General features: G+C 41.9%; 1 protein-coding gene across 2 annotated transcripts in view; it reads right to left on the reverse strand.

Annotated features, from left to right (window-relative positions):
- Window positions 1-27,753, reverse strand: part of LOC135558975 (protein-glutamine gamma-glutamyltransferase K-like) — a 39,393-nt gene that overhangs the window by 9,257 nt on the left and 2,383 nt on the right. For both annotated transcript variants that reach the window (XM_064993246.1, XM_064993245.1), the window contains exons 2-7: window positions 17,994-18,265; window positions 17,660-17,851; window positions 6,327-6,578; window positions 4,002-4,120; window positions 3,706-3,813; window positions 3,239-3,416 (exon numbers count right to left, since the gene is read on the reverse strand). In XM_064993246.1, coding sequence (XP_064849318.1) covers window positions 3,239-3,416; window positions 3,706-3,813; window positions 4,002-4,120; window positions 6,327-6,578; window positions 17,660-17,851; window positions 17,994-18,252 — 1,108 coding nt within the window. In that variant the 5' untranslated portion in view covers window positions 18,253-18,265. The remainder of the gene's footprint in view (window positions 1-3,238; window positions 3,417-3,705; window positions 3,814-4,001; window positions 4,121-6,326; window positions 6,579-17,659; window positions 17,852-17,993; window positions 18,266-27,753) is intronic.

Consider the following 27,753-nt stretch of genomic DNA (forward strand, 5'->3'; position numbering starts at 1 on the left):
ATAGGTGTAAACATTTTTTTTAGAAAGAGATAGCACTTGTATAGCCTAAGAAAGTTGCAGAAATGTGCAGAAAGTAGTTTTGAATGCATTTTATTGAAGGGAAACAACAGTCTTGAACTTTTTTGGCAACATAGTGATATATTCTTATATACTGTACAATGAGGAATTCAACTACAAAATACTAGTCTTCTCCCCTTTTTTAAAAACTATTCCCCCCCCCACAAGGTGTATAACCACAACAATATATACGAATAAAATAAGATACTCTAATTAGCACATGTAGGACATAGTATTTGTTTTTCAGTCCTTCTTTGGGGTGCAGAATTGGCATCTCCTCCTCTTGCCTGCCCCAGCTGCAGCCTCAGGTGGATCAGGACAAGAATCAGCCCCCTGAACAGCTTTCTCAAGCGCTGCAGAGGCTGCTGTGCAGGGGAGGCGCTCCCTTCTTTGAATGTGTGGGGTTATAAGTGCCTTTCCCAGCTGCTCCAGGTAGACACTCCTCTTGTTCTGCTTATCAGGCATCCAGGTAGGGTTGATTTTGTTCCATATCATGAAGACATTGTATGAGGACACATCAATGATGTTATGGACGACCTGAACAAGATTATGTTATGGAAGATGACCAGGGGCCAGCGTGCAGTCGTCTTCCTGCAGCTGTAAGTTCCAATCACCTTGTCCAGGTTGTCCACGCTTCCTTTGTTGTGGTTGTTGTCCAGGTTGGCTGGCTTCCTGTTCTCACGATCACTGATCTCAGTGATTTGGGCAGTGTGCTTAGGAGGACCACATTCTTGTTCGTCTTCGGGAGGTAAGAAACTAGATTGTTGGTGGGGGGGAAGGCAAACTTTGATGAAGGCCTCTCTCCCCCTTGTTGCGAGGAGTGCAGGGGGAGATCAGGCTTTTTCCTCTTTGGGAGGTAAGAGACTAGAGTGGTGGTGGGGGTGAAGGCAAACTGATGAGAAGGCCTAAATATCTCTGAGTGTTGGAGTGTGCCCCTGGGCACTTCGTAAATAAAATAAAAATAGAAAATGGTGCTGTTTGGTTTGCTTAACATAAATAATTTGAAAATATTTATACTTTTATAATAAAAATATAATAATATAATTTTAGCAATTACATTTACATTTGATACTTAAGTATATTTAAAACCAAATACTAAGTATTATTTTACTGGGTGACTTTCACTTTTACTTGAGTCATATTCTATTAATAAGGTATCTTTACTTATACTCAAGTATGACAATTTGGTACTTTTCCAACACTGCCAGAGAGTCAGCAACAAATGTGCCTGTGTGTCTGTGACAAAAGTGTTAGGAATGAAAGGAATGCTGTTGGGGTATTTTGGGTAGATATCAGTTGTGGGATCCTATCAGAGGCACTGCTATGTGCTGCTCTGGGGTCAGCTACCGAGTGAGGGCCACCCTGGCCTGCACTCAGTATGAATTGAATGGTGTTCTGTTACAGAGAGAAACTAATTAGAACGAATTAGCATGACAGACTAGACACATAACAGGATGTGATGGATAATGATATTGTTACTGTGTCTACCTCATTTCTATCAGCATGTCACATGTGCAACCAGAGGAAAAAAACTCTAGACCACCTTTACTCCACACAAAGAGACGTGTACAAAGCTCTCCCTCACCCTCCATTTGGCAAATCTGACCATAATTATAGCTTCCTGATTCCTGCTTGCAAGCAAAAACTAAAGCAGGAAGTACCAGTGACTCGCTCAGGGTAGCCTAGTGGTTAGAGTGTTGGATTAGTAACCAGAAGGTTGCAAGTTCAAACCCCCGAGCTGACAAGGTACAAATTTGTCACTCAGCCCCTGAACAGGAAGTTCACCCACTGTTCCTAGGCTGTCATTGAAAATAAGAATTTGTTCTTAACTGACTTGCCTAGTTAAATAAAGGTTACAAAAAAATACAGAAGTGGTCAGATGACAGGGATGCTAAGCAACAGGACTGTTTTGCTATCACAGACTGGAATATGTTCTGGGACTCATCCGATGGCATTGAGGAGTTTACCACATCAGTCACCAGCTTCATCAATATGTGCATCGATGATGTTGTTCACACATTGAACATACGTACATATCCATACTTCCTGACGGGCCGTCCCCAGGTGGTAAGGGTAGACAACAACACATCTGCCATGCTGATCCGCAACACGGGGGTCCTTCAGGGGTGCATGCTTAGTCCTCTCCCGTACTCCCTGTTCACCCAAGACTGCATGGCCAAGCGCGACTCCAACACCATCATTAAGTTTGCTGACGACACAACAGTGGTAGGCCTGATCACCGACATCGATGAGACAGCCCATAGGGAGGAAGTCAGAGACCTGGCAGTGTGGTGCCAGGACAATAACCTCTCCCTCAATGTGAGCAAGACAAAGGAGCTGATCGTGGCCCACAGGAAAAGTAGGGCCGAGAATGCCCCCATTCACATCGACGGGGCTTGTAGTGGAGCGGGTCGAGAGCTTCAAGTTCCTTGGTGTCCACATCACCAACAACCTATCATGGTCCGAATACACCAAGACAGTCATGAAGAGGGCATGTTAACACCTATTCCCCCTCAGGAGACTGAAAAGATTTGGCATGGGTCCCCAGAACCTCAAACAATTATATAGGTGCATCATTGAGAGCATCCTGATAGGTTGCATCACTGCCTGGTATGGCAACTGTTCTGCATCCGATTGCAAGGTGCTACAGAAGGTAGTGCATACGACCCAGTACATCACTGGGGAAGACTCCAGCCACCCAAGTTACAGACTGTTCTCTGCTACCGCACGGCAAGCGGCCCAGGAGCACCAAGTCTAGGTCCTAAAGGCTCCTTAAAAGCTTCTACCCCCCAAGCCATAAGATAGCTGAACAATTAATAAAATGGCTACCCGGACTATTTGCATTTCTTTACACTGCTGCTACTCGCTGTTTATTATCTATGCATATTCACTTTATCCCTACCTACATGTTCATTTTGCCTCAATTGCCTTGACGAACCTATACCAACACACATTTACTCGGTACCAGTGCCCCCTGTATATAGCCTCATTACTGTTATTCTATTGTGTTACCTTTTTTTACTTTAGTTTATTATATTATAATAATAATATTATATTTTCTTAACTCTTATTTTCTTAAAACTGAATTGTTGGTTAAGGGCTTGACAGTAAGCATTTCACGGTAAGGTCTGCACCTTACCGGCGCATGTGACGAAATTAAATGTGATTTGATTTGACACACCTGTGGTGGTGACCCCAGAGAAGACCCAGCACTGTCCGTATTTGACAGGCAGGCCTCCCTCCTTGTGGTATTTCTTCAGGATCTCCACACTGCCATTCCAGGCTGTAGGGGAAACTCCTCCCACATAGTTCCCTGACCAATTCCCAGCCAGGACCCCATTGTCATCTTGGGAGTTGATCTGGAACGCAACAAAAAAAATGGGGGAGACCGTTTTGTTTTCAATAAGATAAAATATAGCAGCACGTGGTTGTTTTTACTTAACCCGGTAGGTCACTGAGAACACATCTTTTCATTTTTTAAAATTACCATAACGTTATAGTAATGGTCATGAAATGAACATCAACACACCTCAACATAATTCAGATCAATGATCGTACGCCAGGAATAAATAAACGGGAAAGTATGTGTATGTATGATAAATACGTGTGTTCACTACTGGAGGTCAAACAAGTTGACAGGTAACTCACCATGGCAGATATGACTCTGACCACGTTGACAGGGTCCCCTCTACCAGGCGGAGGGATCTCACTCTTCTCCAGCACATAGAGACAGGCCTCCAGCATCCCCTCAAGGAACTGGACAGCACAGAGAGTGGGAAATAGAGAGACAGGGAGAGATGGAAGACATGATAGGGTTCAACCAATGAATACATGACTTGTGTTCGTTCTGTGGTTCATAAATGACTTCAACGACGGTGGTTTTCTGGATGACTGGAATTGGCTGAAAGACATCATCGCTGTTGAATTCCCTCCCCGTCTCGTACTTGTCCGTAGTTCCATGTGCGATCTCCAATCTGTTTCTCTGTGCCGTAGTAGAGTCTTCCTGTGTCATTCAGCACATACTCCTTCTTCTCCTCCTCATCATCCATGTACACGGTGTCATCTTAGGGGGAGTGGGAAGAGGGACAAAGATTAGGTATGCATTTTTCAGTTGTGCAAAAAATGGTTTCTGTTTTTCTGAAATGTAATCTGGTGTGAAGTCCTATCTGCCACAAATAATTATTTTGATAAACACCGGGGAGAATCAGAGAGAGAGGCAAGGATAGGGTTCACTATTATTTGATGAATAACTGGACCATACAAAGCAGGGAGAGTGAGTGTAGCCAGGAGAGGGTTGATCACTACTAGCAAAATGTCTGGACTTCACAAAGCAGGGAGAGGGTTTACTATTACTAGAGGCCAGAATAGGTTTAAATGTTGCTAGCACAGTGGCTGGCGCTCACTGAGGGGCCTTACTCATTTAGAGGAAAAGGGATGGATTGTGTGAAATCATCCTAAATGGATAATACACCACAGGGTGGAGTAAGGACCCTATGGGAATATCTGTTTCTCTCTCTTCCATCCGTTTGTTGTCTTTACTGACCACATGGACATGATTATCTGTGTGAGACACTGTGAAACAGGAGAAAGCTATTGGGAGGAGGGCCAAGAAGAAGGGGAGGCAGAGGAAAAAGCTAGGGTGGGGGGGGGAGTGATAACTAGCAGAAGGGGCAGAGAGGTTAAACGATATGTTTGGGAGCAGTGGTCAAGATGGGATGTGGGAAGGAAGAGGAAGGAAGAGGTACAAAAAGGCTACACAAACTAATGGTGGGAGAGGATGCTATAAAGAGGGAGTGGTAGAATCTCAAGGAGGGAGGGAGGAAGGGTAGAGATTGTGTAGAGGTTTTATGGGAGGAGGTACAGTATAGATTTGAGCTGTTGACAGGATCTAGCAGCGGGGATTTGGCTGGCTTTACTACTTAATAAACATCTACAGCACCTAGAGAGAGAGCGAGAGAGCGAGAGAGAGAGAGATAGAGAGAGAGAGAGAGAGAGAGAGAGAGAGAGAGAGCGATAGAGAGAGATAGAGAGAGAGAGAGCACTCAGATTGCCAGCAGCTGTATTACTGTCATATACTCCTACGGTGCAAGGCAGTTTGTAAAGGAATTGCGCAGAAGTTCTCTTGTTAAACTCCAGAAGCCTCAAAAAACAGGATTGATTGAAAAGACAATATAGCAACATAAGGGAAAGCAGGCCAAGCAGGCCAACATGTCAATTGGCAAAGACCAGAGTCCCAAGCAAATGTACGTGCAACCAGAGAATGAAACAAACATTCTGGGTCACACTGGGTCAAGCTGTGACTTTATGATGGATAGCAACACATTATTGGGCAGTGAGCTGAGTTTCCCGCCTATGTGCAAACTAGCGCTTCTCTGTGAGACCAAGAGGCTAAATAGAGCACAGTCCTAGAGCCAACCTCTGTTAGACACTGAGGGTACAAAACATTAGGAACACCTGGTCTTTCCATGACATGGAAGGTGAATCCAGGTGAAAGCTATGATCCCTTATTGATGTCACCTGTTTAATCCACTTCAATCTGTGTAGATGAAGGGGAGGAGACAGGTTAAAGAAGGATTTTTAAGCCTTGAGACAATTGAGACATGGATTGTGTGTGTGGCATTCAGAGGGTGAATGGGCAAAAAAACACATGCCTTTGCTATGTCAGTAGGTGCCAGGCGCACCTGCTTGTGTCAAGAACTGCAACGCATCTGGGTTTTTCCCAGTTTCCCGCGAGTAACATGAATGGTCCACCACCCAAAGGACATCCAGCCATCTTGACATAACCGTGGTAAGCATTAGAGTTAACATGGGCCAGCAATCCGATGGAACTCTTTCGACACCTTGTACTCCATGCCCCGACTTATTGAGGCTGTTCTCCGGGCAAAAGGGGGTGCAACTCCATATTTAGGAAGGTGTCCCTAATCTTTTGTACACTCAGTGTATAAACCCCTAGCTCTTTTGAACTCTACGTCTACTCTGTGATCTGTCACTTGGTCCTGGTGTTTAGATGGGGTCATAGGTCTGCTCCTATAGCAATGGAATAACGTCATTGCAACATTAGACTTATATACAGCATTGAAGCTGAACTGTGATACAATGGGATACCTTTGTTTGACCCACTGTGTCAACTTTAGGTGAGCACGGGGGGTGGGGTTGGCACTTCAGTGGCAATGGTATGGTCCTTAACGTGCCGACCTTGCCTCCCAATATTTTTTTTTTCTCCCCCTTCGCTCTCATTCCTTCCTCCCACATTTCCCAACCGTCTTTACCTTCACACCAGGGGTTGAACAGCATGACGATGTCTTTCCTGGGGTCGTGTGTGGTTGCAGACCCCCCCTTCGGAGACTCCACCGTCACAGTGAGCTTGTACTTGCCAATCACAGCTTTGGCGTGTGAGTTGACGGACAGCTTGATCCTGTTGCCGTTCCGCTCCGCTATCTTGGCCTCCCAGCGGTCGTCCTCCAGCTCTTCCACCAATTGAATGATGATGTGCGTGTTCTTTGACACCATGGGGAGGGGTCCTGTCAGACACATTAGTAAACGGTTTGTCAGGTTATCATTTATGGTCATCACAAGCGTGTGCCAAATGGCGCCCTTATATGGTGCAGTGCACTATAGGGAATAGGGGGGCCCTTTCAGGTAAAGCTTCAGGGGGATTGAAGCAGTGTAATATTGGTGGAATATCATTGTAGTAACAGTGTAGTGGTGCCTGAAACCCATCTCAACAAACTATGCAGTGTTCAGGACCATCGTGTTACTCCCAAAGACCGCCGTAAAGATTGATTGTTCTCTTATCTCTGATGGAAACCGTACCAACCCACATCGAATTCCTACTGCACCTCTCTTGGACTTAAGCCCTCACCCTTCACACAGAAAAGGTCCACAATACACACACAATCATTGAAACCTGCTTTCAGTAAAATACACCATACTGCTAACAGCTGCACTTGACTGGCACACACATTCTATTGCAAAGGCGGGAATCACAGTCTTCACATAACCAGAGGGGTGGAAACTCCAAATCCCGTCACACTCCCCTTGGCAAATACCAATGCTTACTATTTATAAAGAGTGAATGTGTGTGTAATTGCATGTGAGAAACAGCAAGAAAAAGCTCTGCAAACCATACCAGTGAAAAACTGTCTTGAATTGACCTTAAAAGAGTTGAAATAAAGGTAAGAGAGTGGAATGACAACGAGCGGCCTTTAAAGGTAACGTGTAGTCTGCTGTGCAGGAAAGTGAGGAAACCACAGTTTCCACACCACTGTAATTCAGAGCCTGTTGTGCCAGAGGGTGACAGTGCCAAAACCAAATGTGAACCACAAGTGTGTCACTGTTATGCAGTTCAGTTCAGCTTCGGTAACTGAGGGTAAACACACAGAACGTCTTCACACATACAGCGGGGTCTGAAGATAAATTGACACCCTTGATAAAGATGAGCCAAAATTGACCGTTTCAAATACATCATTGAAATACTGAGCTATGTTGTATGCTCAAAGCATATGGGAGATATATTATTTTATTCTAATACAACTGCTCAGAGAAAGAGATTTTGATGATCAAGTATTCATTTTGATTTTCTTCGTCTGCGCTTATCGACTGGCCTCTTCGATTCAAACCACAGGTTTTCATGGGATTCAAGAAATGGCAATTGCAAAATGTTGATTTTGTGGTCAACCATTTCTTTGTGGATTTTGATGTGTGCTTGGGGTTATGGTCTTGCTGGAAGACCCACTTGCGGCCAAGTTTCCTGGCAGAGGCAAAGTTCAGCTCACTGGTCACCATAGCAACACCCACCCGTAGCATGCGCTCCAGCAGGTATATTTCACTGGTCATCCCCAAAACCAACACTTACTTTGGCCGCCTTTCCTTTCAAGTTCTCTGCTTTTAATGACTGGAACGAATTTCAAAAATCACTGAAGCTGGAGTCTTGTATCTCCCTCTCTAACTGTAAGCATCAGCTGTCAGAGCAGCTAACCGATCACTGTACCTGTACACAGCCCATCTGTAAATAGCCCACCCAACTACCTCTTCCCCATATTGTTACTTGTCCTCTTGCTATTTTGCACCCCAGTATCTCTACTTGCACATCATCATCTGCACATCTATCACTCCAGTGTTAATGTTAAATTGTAATTATTTTTCGTCTATGGCCTATTTATTGCCTTACCTCCCTACTCTTCTACATTTGCACACACTGTACATAGATTTTTCTATTGTGTTATTGACTGTACGTTTGTTTATGTGTAACTCTGTGTTGTTGTTTCGCACTGCTTTGCTTTATCTTTGCCAGGTCGCAGTTGTAAATGAGAAATTGTTCTCAACTGGTTGAATAAAGGTGAAATAAATAAATAACAAATATTTATTTTTGCAATATTCAATTGGTAGTTAAGGTCTTGTTGGACTCATGAGAGGCAAAGGTCAAGAGCTGTGTGTCCTCTGAAACATGGCCCAGCCAAGCTGCACTGCTTCTTGACACAATACTCACTTAACCAGGAAGCCTTGTCAGCGTGCATTGCGCCCGGCCCACCACAGGAGTGGCTAGAACACGATGAGACAAGGACAACCCAGCCAGCTAAACCCTCCCTTAGACTAGCGAGCAAACATGAACTTGATTGACCATGCTGTAGGTCATGTAACTGTTTGTTAAATGCAATATGCTCTGTAGACTCCACTGGACAGATGTTGCTCTCCGGTTTTGTGATGAAAAAGGTGTGGTTGAATTTATTCTGCTGTGGTATCTTATTGTCTCCGGCCTTAGGCTTAGATATCACGGTGGCAAGGCATATGAACTATCAGGTTATAGAGTGGCGTAGTGGTCTAACACACTGCATCTCAGAACAAGAGGTGTCACTGCAGTAGCTGGTACAAATCCAGACTGCATCATATCCCGCTGTGATTGGGAGTCCTGTAGGGTGGCGCACAATTGGTCGAGTGTACTCCTGGGTTTGGCCGTTATTGGAAATAAGAATGTGTTCTTTACTGACTTGCCTAGTTTTAAAACAATTGAGCAAACTATGCAATTATCACAACACATAGGTTGTAATATATATATTTTTCCTGGCTTGGCTTCCTCAGTGATTTTACCCACTCACAGCTACTGGTAACATCAAATATCCACCACCATATTTTATAGTTATGTATGGGGTTATTTTCTTCTCATGCATCCTGATTTCGACGTTAAACCCACCACTGGTGTGCGTGGCCAAAGAGCTCTATTTTCATGTAATCTGACCATAGCACTGATTTCAACCCAAGTGCCGTTTCCGTATAGCAAACTCCAGGTGTTTACATTTGTAGGATGACATGAAAATAGAGCTCTTTGGCCATGCACAGCAGTGGTGGGTTTGGCGTTGAAATGAGAATGCATAAGAGTCCTTATATAGAGAAAGGGACCAATGTGTGACATCAGGGTCAACATTTCAAAATTATTTGATATACATTTAAATATGATTTTCTTGTAGCTTCACATGTGTAGTTGCAGGAATAAGACTCTAGATATAGGCACAATGAGACCATAACTCCTAGCAACAACAAATCATCTACATGTCATAACAAAATGTCACATGAAACATATGCCTCGTAGCCAGGGCTGTTTGTGCTTTAGTCAACTTCTCTATCAATTTTAGACATGCTAAACCTATTTAAATAAATAAATATATATATCTATATATATATATATATATATATATATGCTGGATGGAGCTAGAGAAATGTAACCACTCTCAGATTAACACACAGAGCAAGGACTGACCATCCATGATTTCAACATTATTGCTATAACCATGCATTGTTGTTTATGTTAACAAAGTTTAAAAACAAATGAGAAAAACAAGCTTATATTTTGGATTCTCACTGAGTGACAGTTGAACCAAACTCAAGAGGCATGTATAAGTTATATTCTTCAAGAATCAATGGATATTATTTATTATTCAAAAATGGATGTAGCAACTACATTTAAGTCTATCAAAAGTGTGCAAGTTTGAGCATGTGTCCATTAGGCATAAGGATATTTTTTTTATCAGCATGAATTAGATTGAGCAATAAAAGCCACACTTTTACTCTATAGGCTGGGATCCGCACTTTGCAGCTGTTGCAAGAGTGCATTTTTCACTGGCTGTCCACTGGATTCAAAAACAATGATTGATAGGCAGCTTAAACTTGTTGAATTCAACCATTTTCAGGTTCAAATACACATTTAGATTTGTGAATAGCCATCCACATCAACCACAATCCGTAAGGCGCAAATAGTTAAATGAGAGAGCAGCAGTGTGACTCACATCAATGCGCTATGTAGATATCAATGATAAGTGAAATCCGTATGGCCATAGTCTACACCACTGCTGTCATCCTTACCTCCAAGCGTTCATTCAAGTTGGATAATCTTAGGATGCCGACAGCAGTCGCACCATTGGAAGACATAGCTTGGACTATAGCCTACAAAAGCCTATTCCTGCCTATTCCATCAAACCCATTTGGTGTGTCATCATAGTGGTCTCTGACATGTGGTCAGACTCCCTTTTTTCAATGCTGATTTGTAATGTTATTGAGAAAACAGAGAAGTGTCAAAGATTTTTTTTCCCCGCAATCATCTTTTCTGAATATAAAAGTGATCTTCTAAGTAATCATCTAGTTTTTCAAAAGTATCTGTTATCTCATAAAATAAAATAAATGTTGGTAATTTAACGGATTACAGTTACTGATTTTTTTAGTAATCCCCAACCCTGGCCCTAGCTATAGTTAGTCAGTAGTTGCACATCTAACTAACTGGAATGAAGCAAAGGTGTGACATGAAAATACACTCCCAGTCAAAAGATGGGACACACCTACTCATTCAAGGGTTTTTCTTTATTTTCACTATTTTCTGCTTTGTAGAATAACTATGAAATAACACATATGGAATCATGTAGTAACCAAAAAAGTTAAGGTTAACGTTTTTTGTCATGAATCTGGAGGCAGCTCTGCAGAGTGGTTGCTAGCTGGCACTGCCACAAAGTCATAACATATGATTTTAAACATAACCTGACCTTAACCCTAACTTTAACCACACTGCTAACCCTAATGCCTAACCTTAACCTTAAAAGGGATAATCCAACACCCAGAAAAAATAATTTCCCCCATAATTAAGTGGTCTGTCTGTGAAATCAGGAAATTGTGTAGGAACGCGTCATAGCTACATAGTTCTCGTCACTGTGGATAACACACTATCACATTTTGTAACGCTTTTAAAATAATTACCTGCACTCCAGACCGCCAAATAAGCCTATATCAGTGGCGGTCGGTGCCATTTAAAATGAAGGAGGACTATGTACATTGATAGGTTTAGGCTACTACATGATACCCGTTTTCCCTATACCCATAGTGAGGCTGCTACAACCTAGCCTATAAACGATGATTTACAACGTAGGTGCACACAGGTCGAGAGAAAAATGTGAGGTGACACATTCAATACCGCCTTGCACACTCTTGGCTGCATCTAGCTGTTCTAGGGTGTAACTATTAGTCCAACTGTTACAAACGAGAGTTTCTATTCGACAAATTCCAGTATGTTTATCACTGTTCCAATTGCTTCCGTTTTAATAAATGTTTTTCAACAGAATCACACATAAACACAGTACACTTTCATAGCAGCCACATTGTATTCCTTCTCGCATCTACAGGCGCTCCTCCTCTCACCTTTCCCTTCCCTTGTGTACTTCAATGCACAACACATAAGCTGTATGTGACCAAGCAAAAAAAAACTTCCCAAGCCAAACCATATCATAACAATCATGCAGTACAGTATACAGTCAGTAAACAGTTTAGCAGTTACACCGGCAGGCACTGGTGGCAGTACATTTATAGAACCAAAAGCTTACCTTGACTTAGAAGAGTTCCAGTGTTGTGTTGGATAGTCATAGTCAGCTAGCTAACATAGCATCCCTCTGCTTGAGCCAGGTGTTCGAGTAGGCTAAACTAGCTAGCTGAATATGCTAGCTAAGGATTTACAAAAAAAGCATCTCTCTCTCTCGCTCTTGCTTCTCCTTCATTTTTAAAGAAATGTGTTTGTTCAAAACTGTTCGACTATTGTCTTTCTCTCTCTTTGAGTCAGCTACTCTCCACATTTTATTCACTTCAGTGCTAGCTAGCTGTAGCTTATGCTTTCAGTACTAGATTCATTCTCTGATCCTTTGACTGTGTGAACAGCATGTCAGTTCATGCTGCAAGAGCTCTGGGAAGAGATGAACTGCAAGTTGATCTTGTGAGATCGACGCGTAAATTGATAGTACAGTTTGTTTAGGTGATTTTACAGCTACCCATCTACTTCACATGTTGATATTGACTTTGGTATTATTGTATGTAGTTACATTCGTCAGCTAGCTAGTTAGCTAGCTACCTAGCTAGTTAGCCAGCCAGCCCAGTGAGAGAGCATTGCATTGTGGTTTTAGTTGTCGACTTGAGCTGCAACAGATTTCTACAACGATTTTCATGTTGCTACCTTGCTATAACAACAAAATTAAACATTTGTTCACAAAAAATATTGTTTTCACATATTAGTGTTATTTAGCACTATTTAACAGTGTCAATCATAGGAATGAGTGGTTTGGGGTGGATTATCCTTTTCAATTAAGACCAAAAAGCAAAAATGTTTTTCATACATTTTTACAATATAGCTAATTTTGACTTTACACCTGGTCTATCTAAGGGGAAATCGCTCAGTTCTTCCTCTAGGACAGACTCATGACAATAAATGTCCACCTGCTCTCAGTCTCTGGACTTGAATCCCATTGAAAACCTGCGGTTTTAGTTGAAATGTGTAGTCCAGAAGCGCAGACAAAGGATCTGGAAAGATTCTGTATGGAGGAATGGTTTAATATTCCTCCCAATGTGTTCTCCAAACTCATAAAGCATTTTAGAAAAAGGCTCAGGGCCATTGTCCTTGCAAGGTGATGTATTAAAAGGCATTGAAAACAGGTGTGCCAATAATTTTTACCCTTATATTTAAAATAAATAAAAAAGAAAGTATTACTTCTTAAAAAAAAAAAAATTTCACTTAGCAATTGTATTAGTACAGAAGAAATGATTTCCCCAATTTTTGGAGCATATAATCACCATTTGAGTAATTGACTTCATACAGTATATTTTGCTCTTCTTTTTCAGGGTGTCAATCATTTCTAACCCCACTGTATATAGTACATCATAAAGTGTTTGTCTTTGTGCATAGGCCAAATCAAATCAAATGTTATTGGTCACATACACATGGTTAGCAGATGTTAATGCGAGTGTAGCAAAATGCTTGTGCTTCTAGTTCCGACCATGCAGTAACATAAAACAAGTAATCTAATAATTTCACAACAACTACCTTTTACACACAAGTGTAAAGGAATGAATAAGAATATGTACATATAAATATATGGATGAGCGATGGCTGAACGGCATAGGCAAGATGCAGTAGATGGTACAGTATATACATATGAGATGAGTAATGGAGAGTATGTAAACATTATATAAAGTGGCATTGTTTAAAGTGACTAGTGATACATTTATTTCATCCAAATGTTAATTAAAGTGACTAGAGATTTGAGTCAGTATGTTGGCAGCAGCCACTCAATGTTAGTGATGGCTGTTTAACAGTCTGATGGCCTTGAGATAGAAGCTGTTTTTCAGTCTCTCGGTCCCAGCTTTGATGCACCTGTACTGACCTCACCTTCTGGATGATAGTGGGGTGAACAGACAGTGGCTCAGGTGGTTGTTGTCCTTGATGATCTTTATGGCCTTCCTGGGACATCGGGTGGTGTAGGTGTCCTGGAGGGCAGGTAGTTTGCCCCCGGTGATGCGTTGTGCAGACCTCACTACTCTCTGGAGAGCCTTACGGTTGTGTGTGGAGCAGTTGCCGTACAGCCCGCCAGGATGCTCTCGATTGTGCATCTGTAAGTTTGCGAGTGTTTTTGGTGACAAGCCAAATTTCTTCAGCCTCCTGAGGTTGAAGAGTCGCTGCTGCGCCTTCTTCACCACGCTGTCTGTGTGGGTGGACCACTTCAGTTTGTCCGTGATGTGTACGCCGAGGAACTCAAAGAACTTTCCACCTTCTCCACTACTGTCCCGTTGATGTGGATAAGGGGGGGGGGTGCTCCTCTGCTGTTTCCTGAAGTCCACGGCCATCTCCTTTGTTTTGTTGACGTTGAGTGTGAGGTTATTTTCCTGACACCACACTCCAAGGGCTCTCACCTCCTCCCTGTAGGCCGTCTCGTTGTTGTTGGTAATCAAGCCTACCACTGTAGTGTCATTTGCAAACTTGATGATTGTGTTGGAGGCGTGCACACAGTCATGGGTGAACAGGGAGTACAGGAGAGGGCTGAGAACGCACCCTTGTCGGGGCCCAGTGTTGAATCCTACCCTCACCACCTGGGGGGCGTTACGTCAGAAAGTCCAGGACCCAGTTGCACAGGGTGGGGTTGAGACCCAGGGACTCCAGCTTAATGACGAGTTTGGAGGGTAATATGGTGTTAAATGCTGAGCTGTAGTCGATGAACATCATTGTTACATTGGTATTCCTCTTGTCCAGATGGGTTAGGGCAGTGTGCAGTGCGATTTTTCTCTCTCTCTCTCTCTCTCTCTCTCTCTCTCTCTCTCTCTCTCTCTCCCTCTCTCTCAAAAAATTAAGAGTAAACATTACATTTACAACAGAATAAAGACATTTCAAATATATACAGTGTTGTAATAATGTGCAAATAGTTAAAATAAACATAAATATAGGTTTTATTTACAATGGTGTTTGTTCTTCACTGATTGCTCTTTTCTTGTGACAACAGGTCACAAATCTTGTTGCTGTGATTGCACACTGTGGTATTTCACCCAATAGATACGAGAGTTTATCAAAATGTGATTTGTTTTCAAATTCTTTGTGGGCCTGTGTAATCTCAGGGATATATGTGTCTCTAATGTGGTCATACATTTGGCAGGACGTTAGAAAGTGCAGAGTCAAAGTCAAAGATTTCCTTAATTATGGGTCAGTCACAGTGGTCAGTTATTCTGCCACTGTGTACACTCTGTTTAGGGCCACATAGAATTCCAGTTTGCTCTGTTTTGTTGTAATTATCTTTTTGTTTTCTCATGATTTGGTTGGGTCTAGTTGTGTTGCTGTCCTGGGGCTCTGTGGGGTCTGTTTGTGTTTGTGAACAGAGCCCCAGTACCAGCTTGCTTATGGGGCTCTTCTCCAGGTTCATTTCTCTGTAGGTGATGGCTTTGTTATGGAAGGTTTGGGAATTGCTTCCTTTTAGGTGGTTGTAGAATTTAACGTCTCTTTTCTGGATTTTTGATAATTAGTGGATGTCGGCCGACTTCTGCTCTGCATGCATTATTTAGTGTTTTACATTGTACACAGAGGATATTTTTGCAGAATTCTGCATGCAGAGTCTCAACTTGGTGTTTGTCCCATTTTTTAATTATTGGTTGGTGAGCAGACCCCAGACCTCAAAACTATAAAGGGCAATGGGTTCTACAACTGATTCAAGTATTTTTTGCCAGATCCTAATTGGTATGTCAAATTTTATGTTCCTTTTGATGGCATAGAAGGCCCTTCTTGCCTTGTTGCTCAAATCGCTCACAGCTTTGTGGAAGTTACCTGTGGCGCTGATGTTTAGGCTGAGGTATATATAGGTTTTGTATACTTTAGGGCAATGGTGTCTAGATGGAATTTGTATTTGTGGTCCTGGGAACTGGACCTTTTTTGGAACACCATTCTTTTTGTGTTACTGAGATTTACTGTCAGGGCCCAGGTCTGACAGAATCTGTGCAGAAGATCTAGGTGCTGCTGTAGGCCCTCCTTGGTTGGGGACTGAAGCACCAGATCATCAGCAAACAGTAGACATTTGACTTCAGATTCTAGAAGGGTGAGGGTGCTGCAGACTGTTCTACTGCCCTTGCCAATTTGTATATATATATATTATATATATATATATATGTGTGTTGAAGAGGGTGGGGCATAAGGTGCATCCCCGTCTCACCTCCCAGCCCCATGAAACGAAATGTGTGTGTTTTTTGGCAAGTTCAACAGCGAACTTGTTGTTTGTGTACATGGATTTTATAATGTCATATGTTTTCCCCCAACACCACTTTCCATCAATTTGTATAGCAGGTCCTCGTGCCAAATTGAGTCGAAAGCTTTTTTGAAATCAACAAAGCATGAGTTGCCTTTGTTTTGTTTGTTTGTCAATTAGAAGTGTGCAGGGTGAATACGTGGTCTGTCGGACGGTAATTTGGTTACATAGTTTTCGCTGAGGAAATGTATGAGTCTGACATTATTTCTGACGTGCTGTTCTTTCTTTTTCCGTAGTGTATTCCTGTATTGTTTTAGTGATTCACCATAGTGAAGGCATAGGCTCAGGTTTTCTCTGTCTCTATGCTTTTGGTTGGATACGTTTCTCAATTTCTTTCGTAGGTTTTTGCATTCTTTGTCAAACCATTTGTTATTGTTGTTAATTTTCTTAGGCTGTCTGGTTGACCTTTTTAGATTTGATAGGGAAGCTGAGTGGTCAAATATACTGTTTAGGTTTTCTACTGACAAGGTTACCCCTTCACTATTACAGTGACACATTTTGTCCAGGAAATTGTCTAGAATTTGCTGCTGCCTAGCTGTTTTTTGATAGATTTCCACACTACATTCCTTCCATCTAGAGCATTTCTTAATATTATTAAATTATCTTTGGTTTTGATGTCTCATGATTCAGCAAATGTCTGTTCAAGAGAATGCTGTCACCTCCAGGTAGGTATTTGTCCCCCTTTGTGTTGAGGGTGTCAGGTTCTTGTCCAGTTCTGGCATTTAGGACCCACAGGCTAGTACAGGTCCCTAGGCCTGGAAATCTCAGGATGGAGAAGCTGTCATCGTTAAAGTATGGGGATTATAAAGGTAGCACAAGAGGTCAATTTCCTTAATAATTCCTATAATTGACACTGTTCATTTGGGCTGGCAGGTAGCCTAGTGGTTAGAGCATTGGGCCAGTAACTGCAAGATTGCTAGATCAAATCCCTTAGCTGACAAGAATTCTGCCTGTGAACAAGGCACAACCCACTGTTCCTAGGCTGTCATTGTAAATAAGAAATTGTTCTTACCTGATTAATAAGTAAATCCTGTTTTGACGAATTTGATAGAGTGGGTTAGGTCTGCAATATACCAAACTATCATACCCCCTGAGTCTCTTCCCTGTTTCACACCTGGTAGTTTGGTGGATGGGACTACCAGCTCTCTTTAACCTAGAGGGCAACCAGTGGTTCCATCTCATCTGCACATCTATCACTCCAGTGTTTATTTGCTAAATTGTAATTACTTTGCTACTATGGCCTATTTATTGCCTTACCTTCACGCCATTTGCACACAGTGTATATAGACAAATGTATTTTCTTTCTATTGTGTTATTGACTGTATGCTTGTTTATTCCATTTGTAACTTTGTGTTGTTGTTTTTGTTGCACTGCTTTGCTTTATCTTGGCCATGTCGCAGTTGTAAATGAGAACTTGTTCTCAACTAGCTTACCTGGTTAAATAAGGAATACTAACCTCATACTAAATAAGGAATACTAACCTGTGTTCCCTTTTTTGTGACAGACATCAAGGTCAGACTTACCTGTCCTGAGGTCCAGGTGGAGTTTGTCTGTGTTGGAGTTAAAAGGTCGCGACAGGTCCAGTTCTATCTGGAAGGTCTGGCCACGTCGGATGATGAGTGCGTTGCCATGGTAACGGTCGGTGTGATGCTCCATGCGGTTCTGACCCATTTTAGAGCTCAGTAGATCCACCGAGTGCACTGACAACATCAACTCTGACAGAGAGAGAGAGAGAGAGAGAGAGAGAGAGAAATTGAAAAAGTTAATGCAATGGTCATTGCTTATAGGTAGGGCCAGGATTTGTCCCATCTACATGGGCTTACCATTAAGAACTAATTAACTCGACTGAGACTATACCTTCCAGCTGATTGTCTCCAGTGTGGGGCAGTGGGGGCTCAGGAATCGGGGCATGTTTCACCACTTCGTCCGTGACAACTGTATCGTACAAGCTGCTCTGGCGTGGCCAGCAGCAGCATATCTTCTGAACACCCTGGAGAGAGCCCCCCTGCTCCTTAGACTCCGCCTCCTCCTGGTTGGTTGCCTCCGCTATGGTCAGGGCATTGCCATGGAAACGGCCCACATCAGAACCGCTCGCCATCAATCGTTCTCCTGGCATTCTGAAAGGGGTGCTACGAAAGATAAAGTTCGAGATGAGATAGTAAGATTGAGATTGTAAGAAACAGTAAGATTGGTCATGCAGACAGTCAGAGATAAATAATAATGATGCATAATGAGGAGTGCCCAGTTAAAGAAAAAATTAAAATATAGGAGAAAAGCGCAATTGACTGAGATAAATCTATGAAATAACATCAAATGAAAATGCAAAAGCATGTCAACAATTCAATGTGAGAGAGGTTAAGTGCACACATATCAGTCGGACAACACAGCGCACAATTGTCTACTGAGAAAGACTGTTAACATTACTACTCCTATTCTTCCTCCTGTGTTTCCCCAATGTAAACCTCTCTTCTGCATGTTCTCTCTGCTTACATTTCTTCTCCACCTCTTTTCCTCCCTCCATTCCTGAAACCAGCTTGTTTTCTTTTTAAACTTTTCCTACATTCCTCTTGACTGATACCAGACATTATAGCCCCCACTCAGCCACAGAGGTGTGTGTAATCTCTAGATATGATGGGGACCATTTATCATATTGCCATGACAATGCAAAATGCATAATTATTCAGTTAGTCTAGTTCATCTGTTTATACCACCATTCATCAAACTGCAAGGTTAAGCGAACCATGAGACTAGGAAACTCTGGATCCAGGCTACCACGCTAGAGTCCAGGCTACAAATCTAAACATAATGGGGGTTCTACGGTCAAATGTGAAAGGTCAGGAGAGGTAAAAACAAGAGCATGAGGCATGTTTACAAGAAGACCAAGATACGTTTCCAACCATGGTCTCCATCTGTACTGTTTTGTTTGGCTGTCTCTAAAAAAAAAAAAAACTTTGGCTCAGGCCTGGTTTCTCTCCCAGGACCCAAACAATGAAGCCCCTGTGGAGTCAGTTTGGTCTGATGAATCCCTTTTGTAAAACACTCACTGCCCTAACGAGCCATACGCCCTGCATATAGTTAGGAGAAATAAAAGCAGAGTTGTAAACAATTATGTTTACTTTTATGATTTGCATTGGCAAGACAGAACAGCCGCCTCCGGTAAGACAAGTGGTGGCGGTCTGTGTCTATTTGTCAATAACAGCCGGTGCGCAATATCAAATATTAGTCTTGAGGTTTTGCTCACCTGAGGTAGAGTATCTCATGATAACCTATAGACCACACTATTTACCAAGAGAGTTTTCTTCTAACGAGCTGTATAAGGCCATAAGCAAACAAGAAAATGCTCATCCAGAGGCGGAGCTCCTAGTGGCCGGGGACTTTAATGCAGGGAAACTTAAATCCGTTTTACCTCATTTCCGCCAGCATGTCACATGTGCAACCAGAGGGGGAAAAAAACTCTAGACCGCCTTTACTCCACACACAGACACACAAACAAAGCTCTCCCTCGCAAATCTGACCATAATTATATCCTCCTTATTCCTGCTAACAAGCAAAAACTAAAGCAGGAAGTACCAGTGACTCACTCAATACGGAAGTGGTCAGATGACGCAGATGCTAAGCTACAGGACTGTTTTGCTGGCATAAACTGGAATATGTTCTGGGACTCATCCGATGGCATTGAGGAGTATACCACATCAGTCACCGGCTTCATCAATAAGTGCATCGATGACATTGTCCCCAACAGTGACCGTACGCACATACCCCAACCAGAAGCCATGTGTAGGAGCCGTTTTGGCCTGTTTATGTGATGTGCATATGTTGTCTGTCAAGGGTTATTTTGTCATTGTTTTTGTATACTAGAGGGCATTAAATGTTGGGGTCATGGGTCACATGTGTATATAGGTAGCACAGGTGACCAGGAAGGGTTAGCCCAGGTGAGAGGAGAGGGCATACAGTTCTTACCGTATCACAGATATAGCTTATAGAATGCATCTGTATAGGAATATTTTGTATAGGAATATGTGTTTTGGAGCTATTTATAGTTTATATGTGCAATACAGGGGAACTTCACACCAAAAGAGTAACGTTTGGAAAGTTGTCATGGACAGCTCTCTCCTGTGCCAGTGGCTTTTCATAGGGAATTGCCACCACCATGGATTACAGGCAACATCCACACTGAGCTAAAGGCTTAGAGCTGCTGCTGTCAGGGCGCGGGACTCTAACCCGGATGCTCATCAAACCAAATACTGGACTAAGATTGAATCCTACTGCACCGGCTCTGACGCTCATCGGATGTGGCAGAGCTTGCGAACTATTACGGACTACAAAGGGAAGCCCAACCATGAGCTGCCCAGTGAAGCAAGCCTACCAGAGGAGCTAAATTATTTCTACGCGCGCTTTGAGACAAGCAACACTGAAGCACGGATGAGAGCACCAGCTGTTCCGAATGACATGTAGGTATTACAGACTTGGCCAGGGACAGGTTGAAAATGTAATTGATCATGCCACCGTAGCTGATGTGAGGAAGACCTTTAACCAGGCCAACCTTCACAAGGCCGCAGGGCCAGACGGATTACTCCGAGCATGCACTGATCAACTGGCAAGTGTCTTCAATTACATTTTCAACCTGTCCCTGGCCAAGTCTGTAATACCTACATGTTTCAAGCAGAACAACATAGTCCCTGTGCCCAAGAACACCTGTGCCCAAGAACACCAAGGTAAGCTGCCTAAATAGGGCTACTGAGTGGTGCAGTGATCTAAGGCAATGCATCTCAGTGCTAGAGGTGTCACTACAGGCACACTGGTTCAAAACCAGGCCATGATTGGGAGTTCCATAGGGGGGCACACAATTGGTCCACCATCGTCCGGATTTGGCCGTTGTAGACTGTCATTGTAAATAAGAATTTCTTCTTAAGTGACTTGCCAAGTTAAATAAAGGGCAACTTTTAGGTGACAGGGAGCAGTATTTTCACATCCAGATGAAATGCATGCCCAAATTCAACTGCCTGCTACTCGTCCCCAGAAGATATGATATGCATATTATTAGTAGATTTGGAGAGAAACACTCTGAAGTTTCTAAAACTGTTTGAATCATGTCTGTGAGTATAACAGAACTTATTTAGCAGGTGAAACTCCGAGGACAAACCATTTAGATTTTTTTGTTGTTTTTGAGGTCACTCTCTTTACAATGTGTTTTCATTGGGAATCCAGATTTCTAAGGGACCTTCTTGCAGTTCCTACCGCTTCCACTGGATGTCACCAGTCTTTAGAAATTGGTTGAGGTTTTTCCTTTTTCCTTTGTGTTATAAAGAAGTAGCCCTGTTCAAAACAAGGGTCACTTGTAGTGTACTGTTAGATAGAGGTACATGACCAGAAAGCTAGCTACAGTTTGTTTTCCTCCTGTATTTTCATTTACTAGGCAAGTCAGTTAAGAACAAATTCTTATTTTCAATGACAGCCTAGGAACAGTGGGTTAACTGACTGTTCAGGGGCAGAACAACAGATTTGTACCTTGTCAGCTTGGGGATTTGAACTTGGAACCTTTTGGTTACTAGTCCAACACTCTAAACACTAGGCTACCCTGCCGCCCCATCTGTATTGAACACAGATCATCTCGTCTTAAATTTTATCGATTATTTATGTAAAAAAATACCCAAAGTTGTATTACAAAAGTAGTTTGAAATGTTTTGGCAAAGTTTACAGGTAACTTTTGAGATATTTTGTAGTTATGTTGCACAAGTTGGAACCAGTGTTTTTCTGGATCAATCGCGCCAAATAAATGGACATTTTGGATATATATCGACAGAATTAATCAAACAAAATGATCATTTGTGATGTTTATGGGACATATTGGAGTGCCAACAAAAGAAGCTTTAATTTGGTATCTTACATGTGTGATTTCATGAAAGTTTGATTTTTATTGTAATTTATTTGAATTTGGCGCTCTGCATTTTCACTGGCTTTTTGCCAGGTGGGACGCTAGCATCCCACATATCCCAGACAGGTTTTAAATTCACGTCTGTAGCCATGAAGTGCTCACATGAACACCATCATCACAGAAACCCTAGACCCACTCCAATTTGCATACCGCCCAAACAGATCCACAAATGACGGTCTATTACACTCAACACTGCCCTTTCCGCAGGGCCTGTATACCAGGTAGTGTCAGAGGAAGACTCCAGCCAACCTGATCATAGACTACTCTCTTTGCTAACGCCAAGTCTAAGTCCAGAATGCTTCTTAATCTACCCCCAAGCCATAAAACCACTGAAGAGCTAATCAAATGGCTACCCGGACTATTTGCATTGACCCCCAATTTTTTTTTACACGGCTGATGCTCGCTGTTTTTTATCTATGCATAGTCACTTTACCCCTACATACAGTGGGGCAAAAAAGTATTTAGTCAGCCACCAATTGTGCAATTTCTCTCACTTAAAAAGATGAGAGGCCTGTAATTTTTATCATTAGGTACACTTCAACTATAACAGACAAAATGAGAAAGGAAAATCTAGAAAATCACATTGTAGGATTTATAATTTATTTATTTGCAAATTATGGTGGAAAATAAGTATTTGGTCACCTACAAACAAGCAAGATTTCTGGATCTCACAGACCTGTAACTTCTTCTTTAAGAGGCTCCTCTGTCCTCCACTCGTTACCTGTATTAATGGCTGTATTAATTTTCTCATTTTGTCTGTCATAGTTGAAGTGTACCTATGAAGGAAATTACAGGCCTCTCTCATCTTTTTAACTGGGAGAACTTGCACAATTGGTGGCTGACTAAGTACTTTTTTGCCCCACTGTACATGCACAGTACCAGTCAAAAGTTTGAACACACCTACTGATTTTTCTTTATTTTTTACTCTTTTCTACATTGTAGAATGATAGTGAAGACATGACAACTATGAAATAACACATATTGAATCATGTAGTAACCAAAAAAGTGAAAACACATTTTATATTTGAGATTCTTCAAAGTAGCCACCCTTTGACTTGATGACAGCGGGGGCGGTAGGGTAGCCTAGTGGTTGGAGCGTTGGACTAGTAACCGGAAGGTTGCGAGTTCAAACCCCTGAGCTGACAAGGTACAAATCTGTCGTTCTACCCCTGAACAGGCAGTTAACCCACTGTTCCCAGGCCGTCATTGAAAATAAGAATGTGTTCTTACTGACTTGCCTGGTTAAATAAAGGTAAATTAAAATGACAGCTTTGCACACTCTTGGCATTCTCTCAACTGACCTGTACCCCCACACATCAACTCGTTACTGGTACCCCCTGTATATGTTATTTTATTGTTGCTCTTTTATTTTCTACTTTAGTATATTTAGTAAATCTTTTTCTTACCTCTTATTTTTCTTAACTGCATTCTTTGCTAAGGGCTTGTCAGTAAGCATTTCACGGAAAGGTCTACTCCTGTTGTATTCGGCACATGAAACAAATAGCATTTGATTTGATGATTTTATTGACAGATTTACCTCCAAGCCGTTCAATCTCATGCCTTCTAGGAATTCCTTCTGCTTTGAACTAACCAGGTCTTTCACATCAGGAAACAAAAAAGAAATAGGATTCTACTTTTTTTAACCTTTATTTAACTAGGCAAGTCAGTTAAGAACAAATTCTTATTTTCAATGACGGCCTAGGTACAGTGGGTTAATTGCGTGTTCAGGGGCAGAACGACAGGCTACCCTTGAGGCTATTGAGATGCTATTGAGATGCATCCTCTCTATCACTCTAACCCAGATGCTTATAAGAGAAGATGTATGTCGAGGCCAGGGTTGGGCTCAGTTTGAATAAAAACAAAAATTACAATTCAATAATTCAAAAAGGGCATTTATTTTCAATGACTTCTCAATAAACTGAAAAGTAAAATCTATTTATTTCAAGTTCTACCATTACTGAATGTTAAGTTCAAATCACTTCCTGAATATTCTGCCTTCAATTCGAATTGAGACCAAGTCTGGTAGAGGCTAGTTAAAAGGTGTCACAAGCCTTTTGATAATAACAACTGGTAGGATAGTTCTGTGACAGCTCAGTGGGAGGAAAGAGAACAGCTGGGTGAAGAAGAGGGGCGTTTTGTACATGGTGGGTTTGGTAACTTTATCAACTAAAGCACTGTGTGTGTGTGTGTGTGTGTGTGTGTGTGTGTGTGTGTGTGCGCGTGTGTGATTTAGAAACTTGTCAGTCCATATGCTGGTCCAATGATGATAAACCTGTGTCCGTCTCCCTGTTTCTCTCCTGCCAAGTAACTTTGTTTTGGCAGCTAGCACAATGCAAGCACCGTTAGAATGCACATGGGCCACTGAGATAAGAGCCTTTAATTCAATGCAGTTTCCCAACAACAACACCCACACTTTAAATGCTATGGGTTGAAGGCTGGTTCACCAACACACATATAAAAAGTCACTCAAATTGATGCCAGATGTAGAAAACACCCACTATCAGCATTTGTTTGCAAATTAAATGGCATACAACATGCAACCTATAGTATGGCTGAGCGATATATCAAACGAATTTGGTTCATTCGAATTCATGTTTTTGCGCGATATTCCAAATGCCTGTATCACAAGAATCAATGTTTTGTTATTTTTCGTTTTTATGAGCTTTATGTCCGCTTGTTCTCATTGTATTTTTGGTCTCATCTCCTTCGCTCCTCTGTGCTGTGTGCACCTTTCCATTTACACCAGAGATCTGTCTCCGTCCAACAGATTGAACAAGAGTGAAACCTCTCACCTTGCCTCTTTCTATGTGGTTTACACACATACCAAGCCCTTTCCTCTCAACAAAGTTGAAAGATCACACCTTCCTCTCTGACAAGCGGTTTGAACTCGTCAAACAGAATTGGCCATATGGACACCAAAACGCATTGAGACATTATTTTACTGTAATAGAGGAGAAGTAAACTTATCAATCAATACCCTTTTTATGTCTCAACTACTCAAAATGCGCACAGAGCAGACACTAGTAAAACAAGAGTATCAATGAACATCGATTCTGGAAAATGAATGCTCAATTTGTCGTGCGCGACATTGGGGTACCACGTATCACTAGCAGTATTTCAGCCAAAGTATGTTATACTAGCTGTCTAGTATTTTTTAAATTGTATAAGGAATTGGCAACTCGTTCTCATTCTGAGAAATAAGGTAGGCCACTTGATTTCAAGAAGTGGACAGGCTAACATGCTTTCAAACATTTGGAGGCAGACTGAAGGGTGTGCTCATTGCAATTCCACTGTTCAGCCTTGCTAGCTAGCAAATAGATCCAAGTTGGCTAAAGTTAAAATATAAAGAGTATCTTGGCTAATCCCTAGCACATGGGCTTGAGAGATTGTTGAGACCTGTGTTCATTTTCTATAGCCTAATGCCTGCTCCAAGAAGTTTGTCATTATGCACGGTTCTAGTTAAATTTGTAACAAAAAAGGGAATTTTCATAGACAGACTTGAAAGCCAGATCAGTGATTGTTGCACAAAAAATCAGGTTAAACTATTTTGATAAACTCATTAAATTAGCAGTGTGTCAAAGTCGTGTGTATAGGTGGCAGGGAAGTCAGGCGCAGGAAAATCAAACTTAATGGAATGAAGTTGTTTAATGATTGTAAACAAAACATAACTCCAAAACTAATGAATCATAATAAAACAAAATGGAGTACGAGGACCCGTCGCGCACCAATACAAACAACACAAAAACTGAACAACAAACAATCTCTGACAAAGACATGAGAGTTAAATTCACAACAGGTAATGATTGAAACCAGGTGTGTTGGAAGACAAGACAAAACCAATGGAAAATAAAAAATTGATCAATGATGGCTAGAAGACCGGTAACGTCGAGCATCGAGCGCCGAGCACCGCCCGAACAAGGAGAGGCTTCGTGACACAGTGGATCTTATGGTTGTGGAAGGCTTATATTTAGCCTAGGTATAACATCAGAAGCCCTAAATGCATTAGATTATTGCTGACTGTTTGAAATGCAGTGTACTTTACCTTTAATTTACAAAAATCGAGATATATATTGTGAATTGCCCATAACTTTGAAAAAAATCGAGATAGGGCTGGGTGAAATGGCCTAAACAATGTAGCTTATCCCCTCTTATTTGACAGAAAAGGTTCTTAGACCACATGACCTTTATTTAACTAGGCAAGTCAGTTAAGAACAGATTCTTATTGACAATGACGGCCTCCCAAAAGGCAAAGGCCTCCTGCGGGGATGGGATTAAAAATGAAAAATAAATACAATATTTGTTCAGAATCAAAATGATTCACCTTGCTGAATATAGGTTTCTCTTGTTTTGGTATGTTTGTTTTTTTGCTGTTATTGGTCTGTTTAATTGCGTCGTATGCTTAATCTAGTTCTGATCACATACGCTGTGCAGTTTTATAGTTTTAGGACAAAACACACATCACAACAAGAGAGACAACACAGCACTACATAAAGAGAGATCTAAGACCACAACACAGCAAGGCAGCAACACATGACAACACAGCATGGTAGCAACACAACATCACAACAACATGGTAGCAACACAACATGGTAGCAGCACAAAACATGGTACAAACATTATTGGGCACAGACAACAGCACAAAGGTCAGAAGGTAGAGACAACAATACATCACACAAAACAACCACAACTGTCAGTAAGAGTGTCCATGATTGGGTCTTTGAATGAATTGATTGAGATAAAACGGTCCAGTTTGAGTGTTTTGATGCAGCTCGTTCCAGTCGCTAACTGCAGTGAACTGAAAAGAGGAGCGACCCAGGGATGTGTGTGCTTTGGGGGTACAAATGTGTGTGTCATAGGATGTGTGTGTCATAGGTGAAAGGGTAACAACATTAAATATATAACTTGCCTATTATTTTATTTTTGTTGGGGCTAATTTTGATCTTTCCCTTTATTCAACTTCTTAACTCACCATCAAGTCTCTGAAAGGGGTGTGTGGGAGTGAGGGTGGGGGTGTGCGCCTCTTTGGGTCTCCGAGACCAGGATTGAGAAGCACTGCCTTTGAACAAAATACACTGAAATTGCAAATCGTGAAATGTGTAATAATAACTTGAAAAATTAATTATGTGGAGGCCAGGTCATCTGATGCAGTACTCTGCTTCTTTGTCAAATAGCCCTTACACAGCCTGGAGGTGTGTTGGGTTAATGCCCTGTTGAAAAACAAATGATACTGCCACTAAGCGCAAACCAGATGGGCTGGCGTATCGCTGCAGAATGGTGTGATAGCCATGATCGTTAAGTGATCTTGAATTCTACATAAATCAATCAATCAATCAATCAAATGTATTTATAAAGCCCTTTTTACATCAGCCGATGTCACAAAGTGCTATACAGAAACCCAGCCTAAAACCCCAAACAGCAAGCAATGCAGATGTCGAAGCACGGTGGCTAGGAAAAACTCCCTAGAAAGGCAGGAACCTGGGAAGAAACATAGAGAGGAACCAGCCTCTGAGGGGTGGCCAGTCCTCTTCTTGCTGTGCCGGGTGGAGATTATAACAGTACATGGCCAAGATGTTCAAACGTTCATAGATGACCAGCAGGGTCAAATAATAATAATCACAGTGGGTGTAGAGGGTGCAACAGGTCAGCACCGCAGGAGTAAATGTCAGTTGGCTTTCCAAAGCT

The sequence above is a fragment of the Oncorhynchus masou genome, chromosome 17, assembly GCF_036934945.1.
Source record: "Oncorhynchus masou masou isolate Uvic2021 chromosome 17, UVic_Omas_1.1, whole genome shotgun sequence".
Classification (NCBI taxonomy): Eukaryota; Metazoa; Chordata; class Actinopteri; order Salmoniformes; family Salmonidae; genus Oncorhynchus; species Oncorhynchus masou.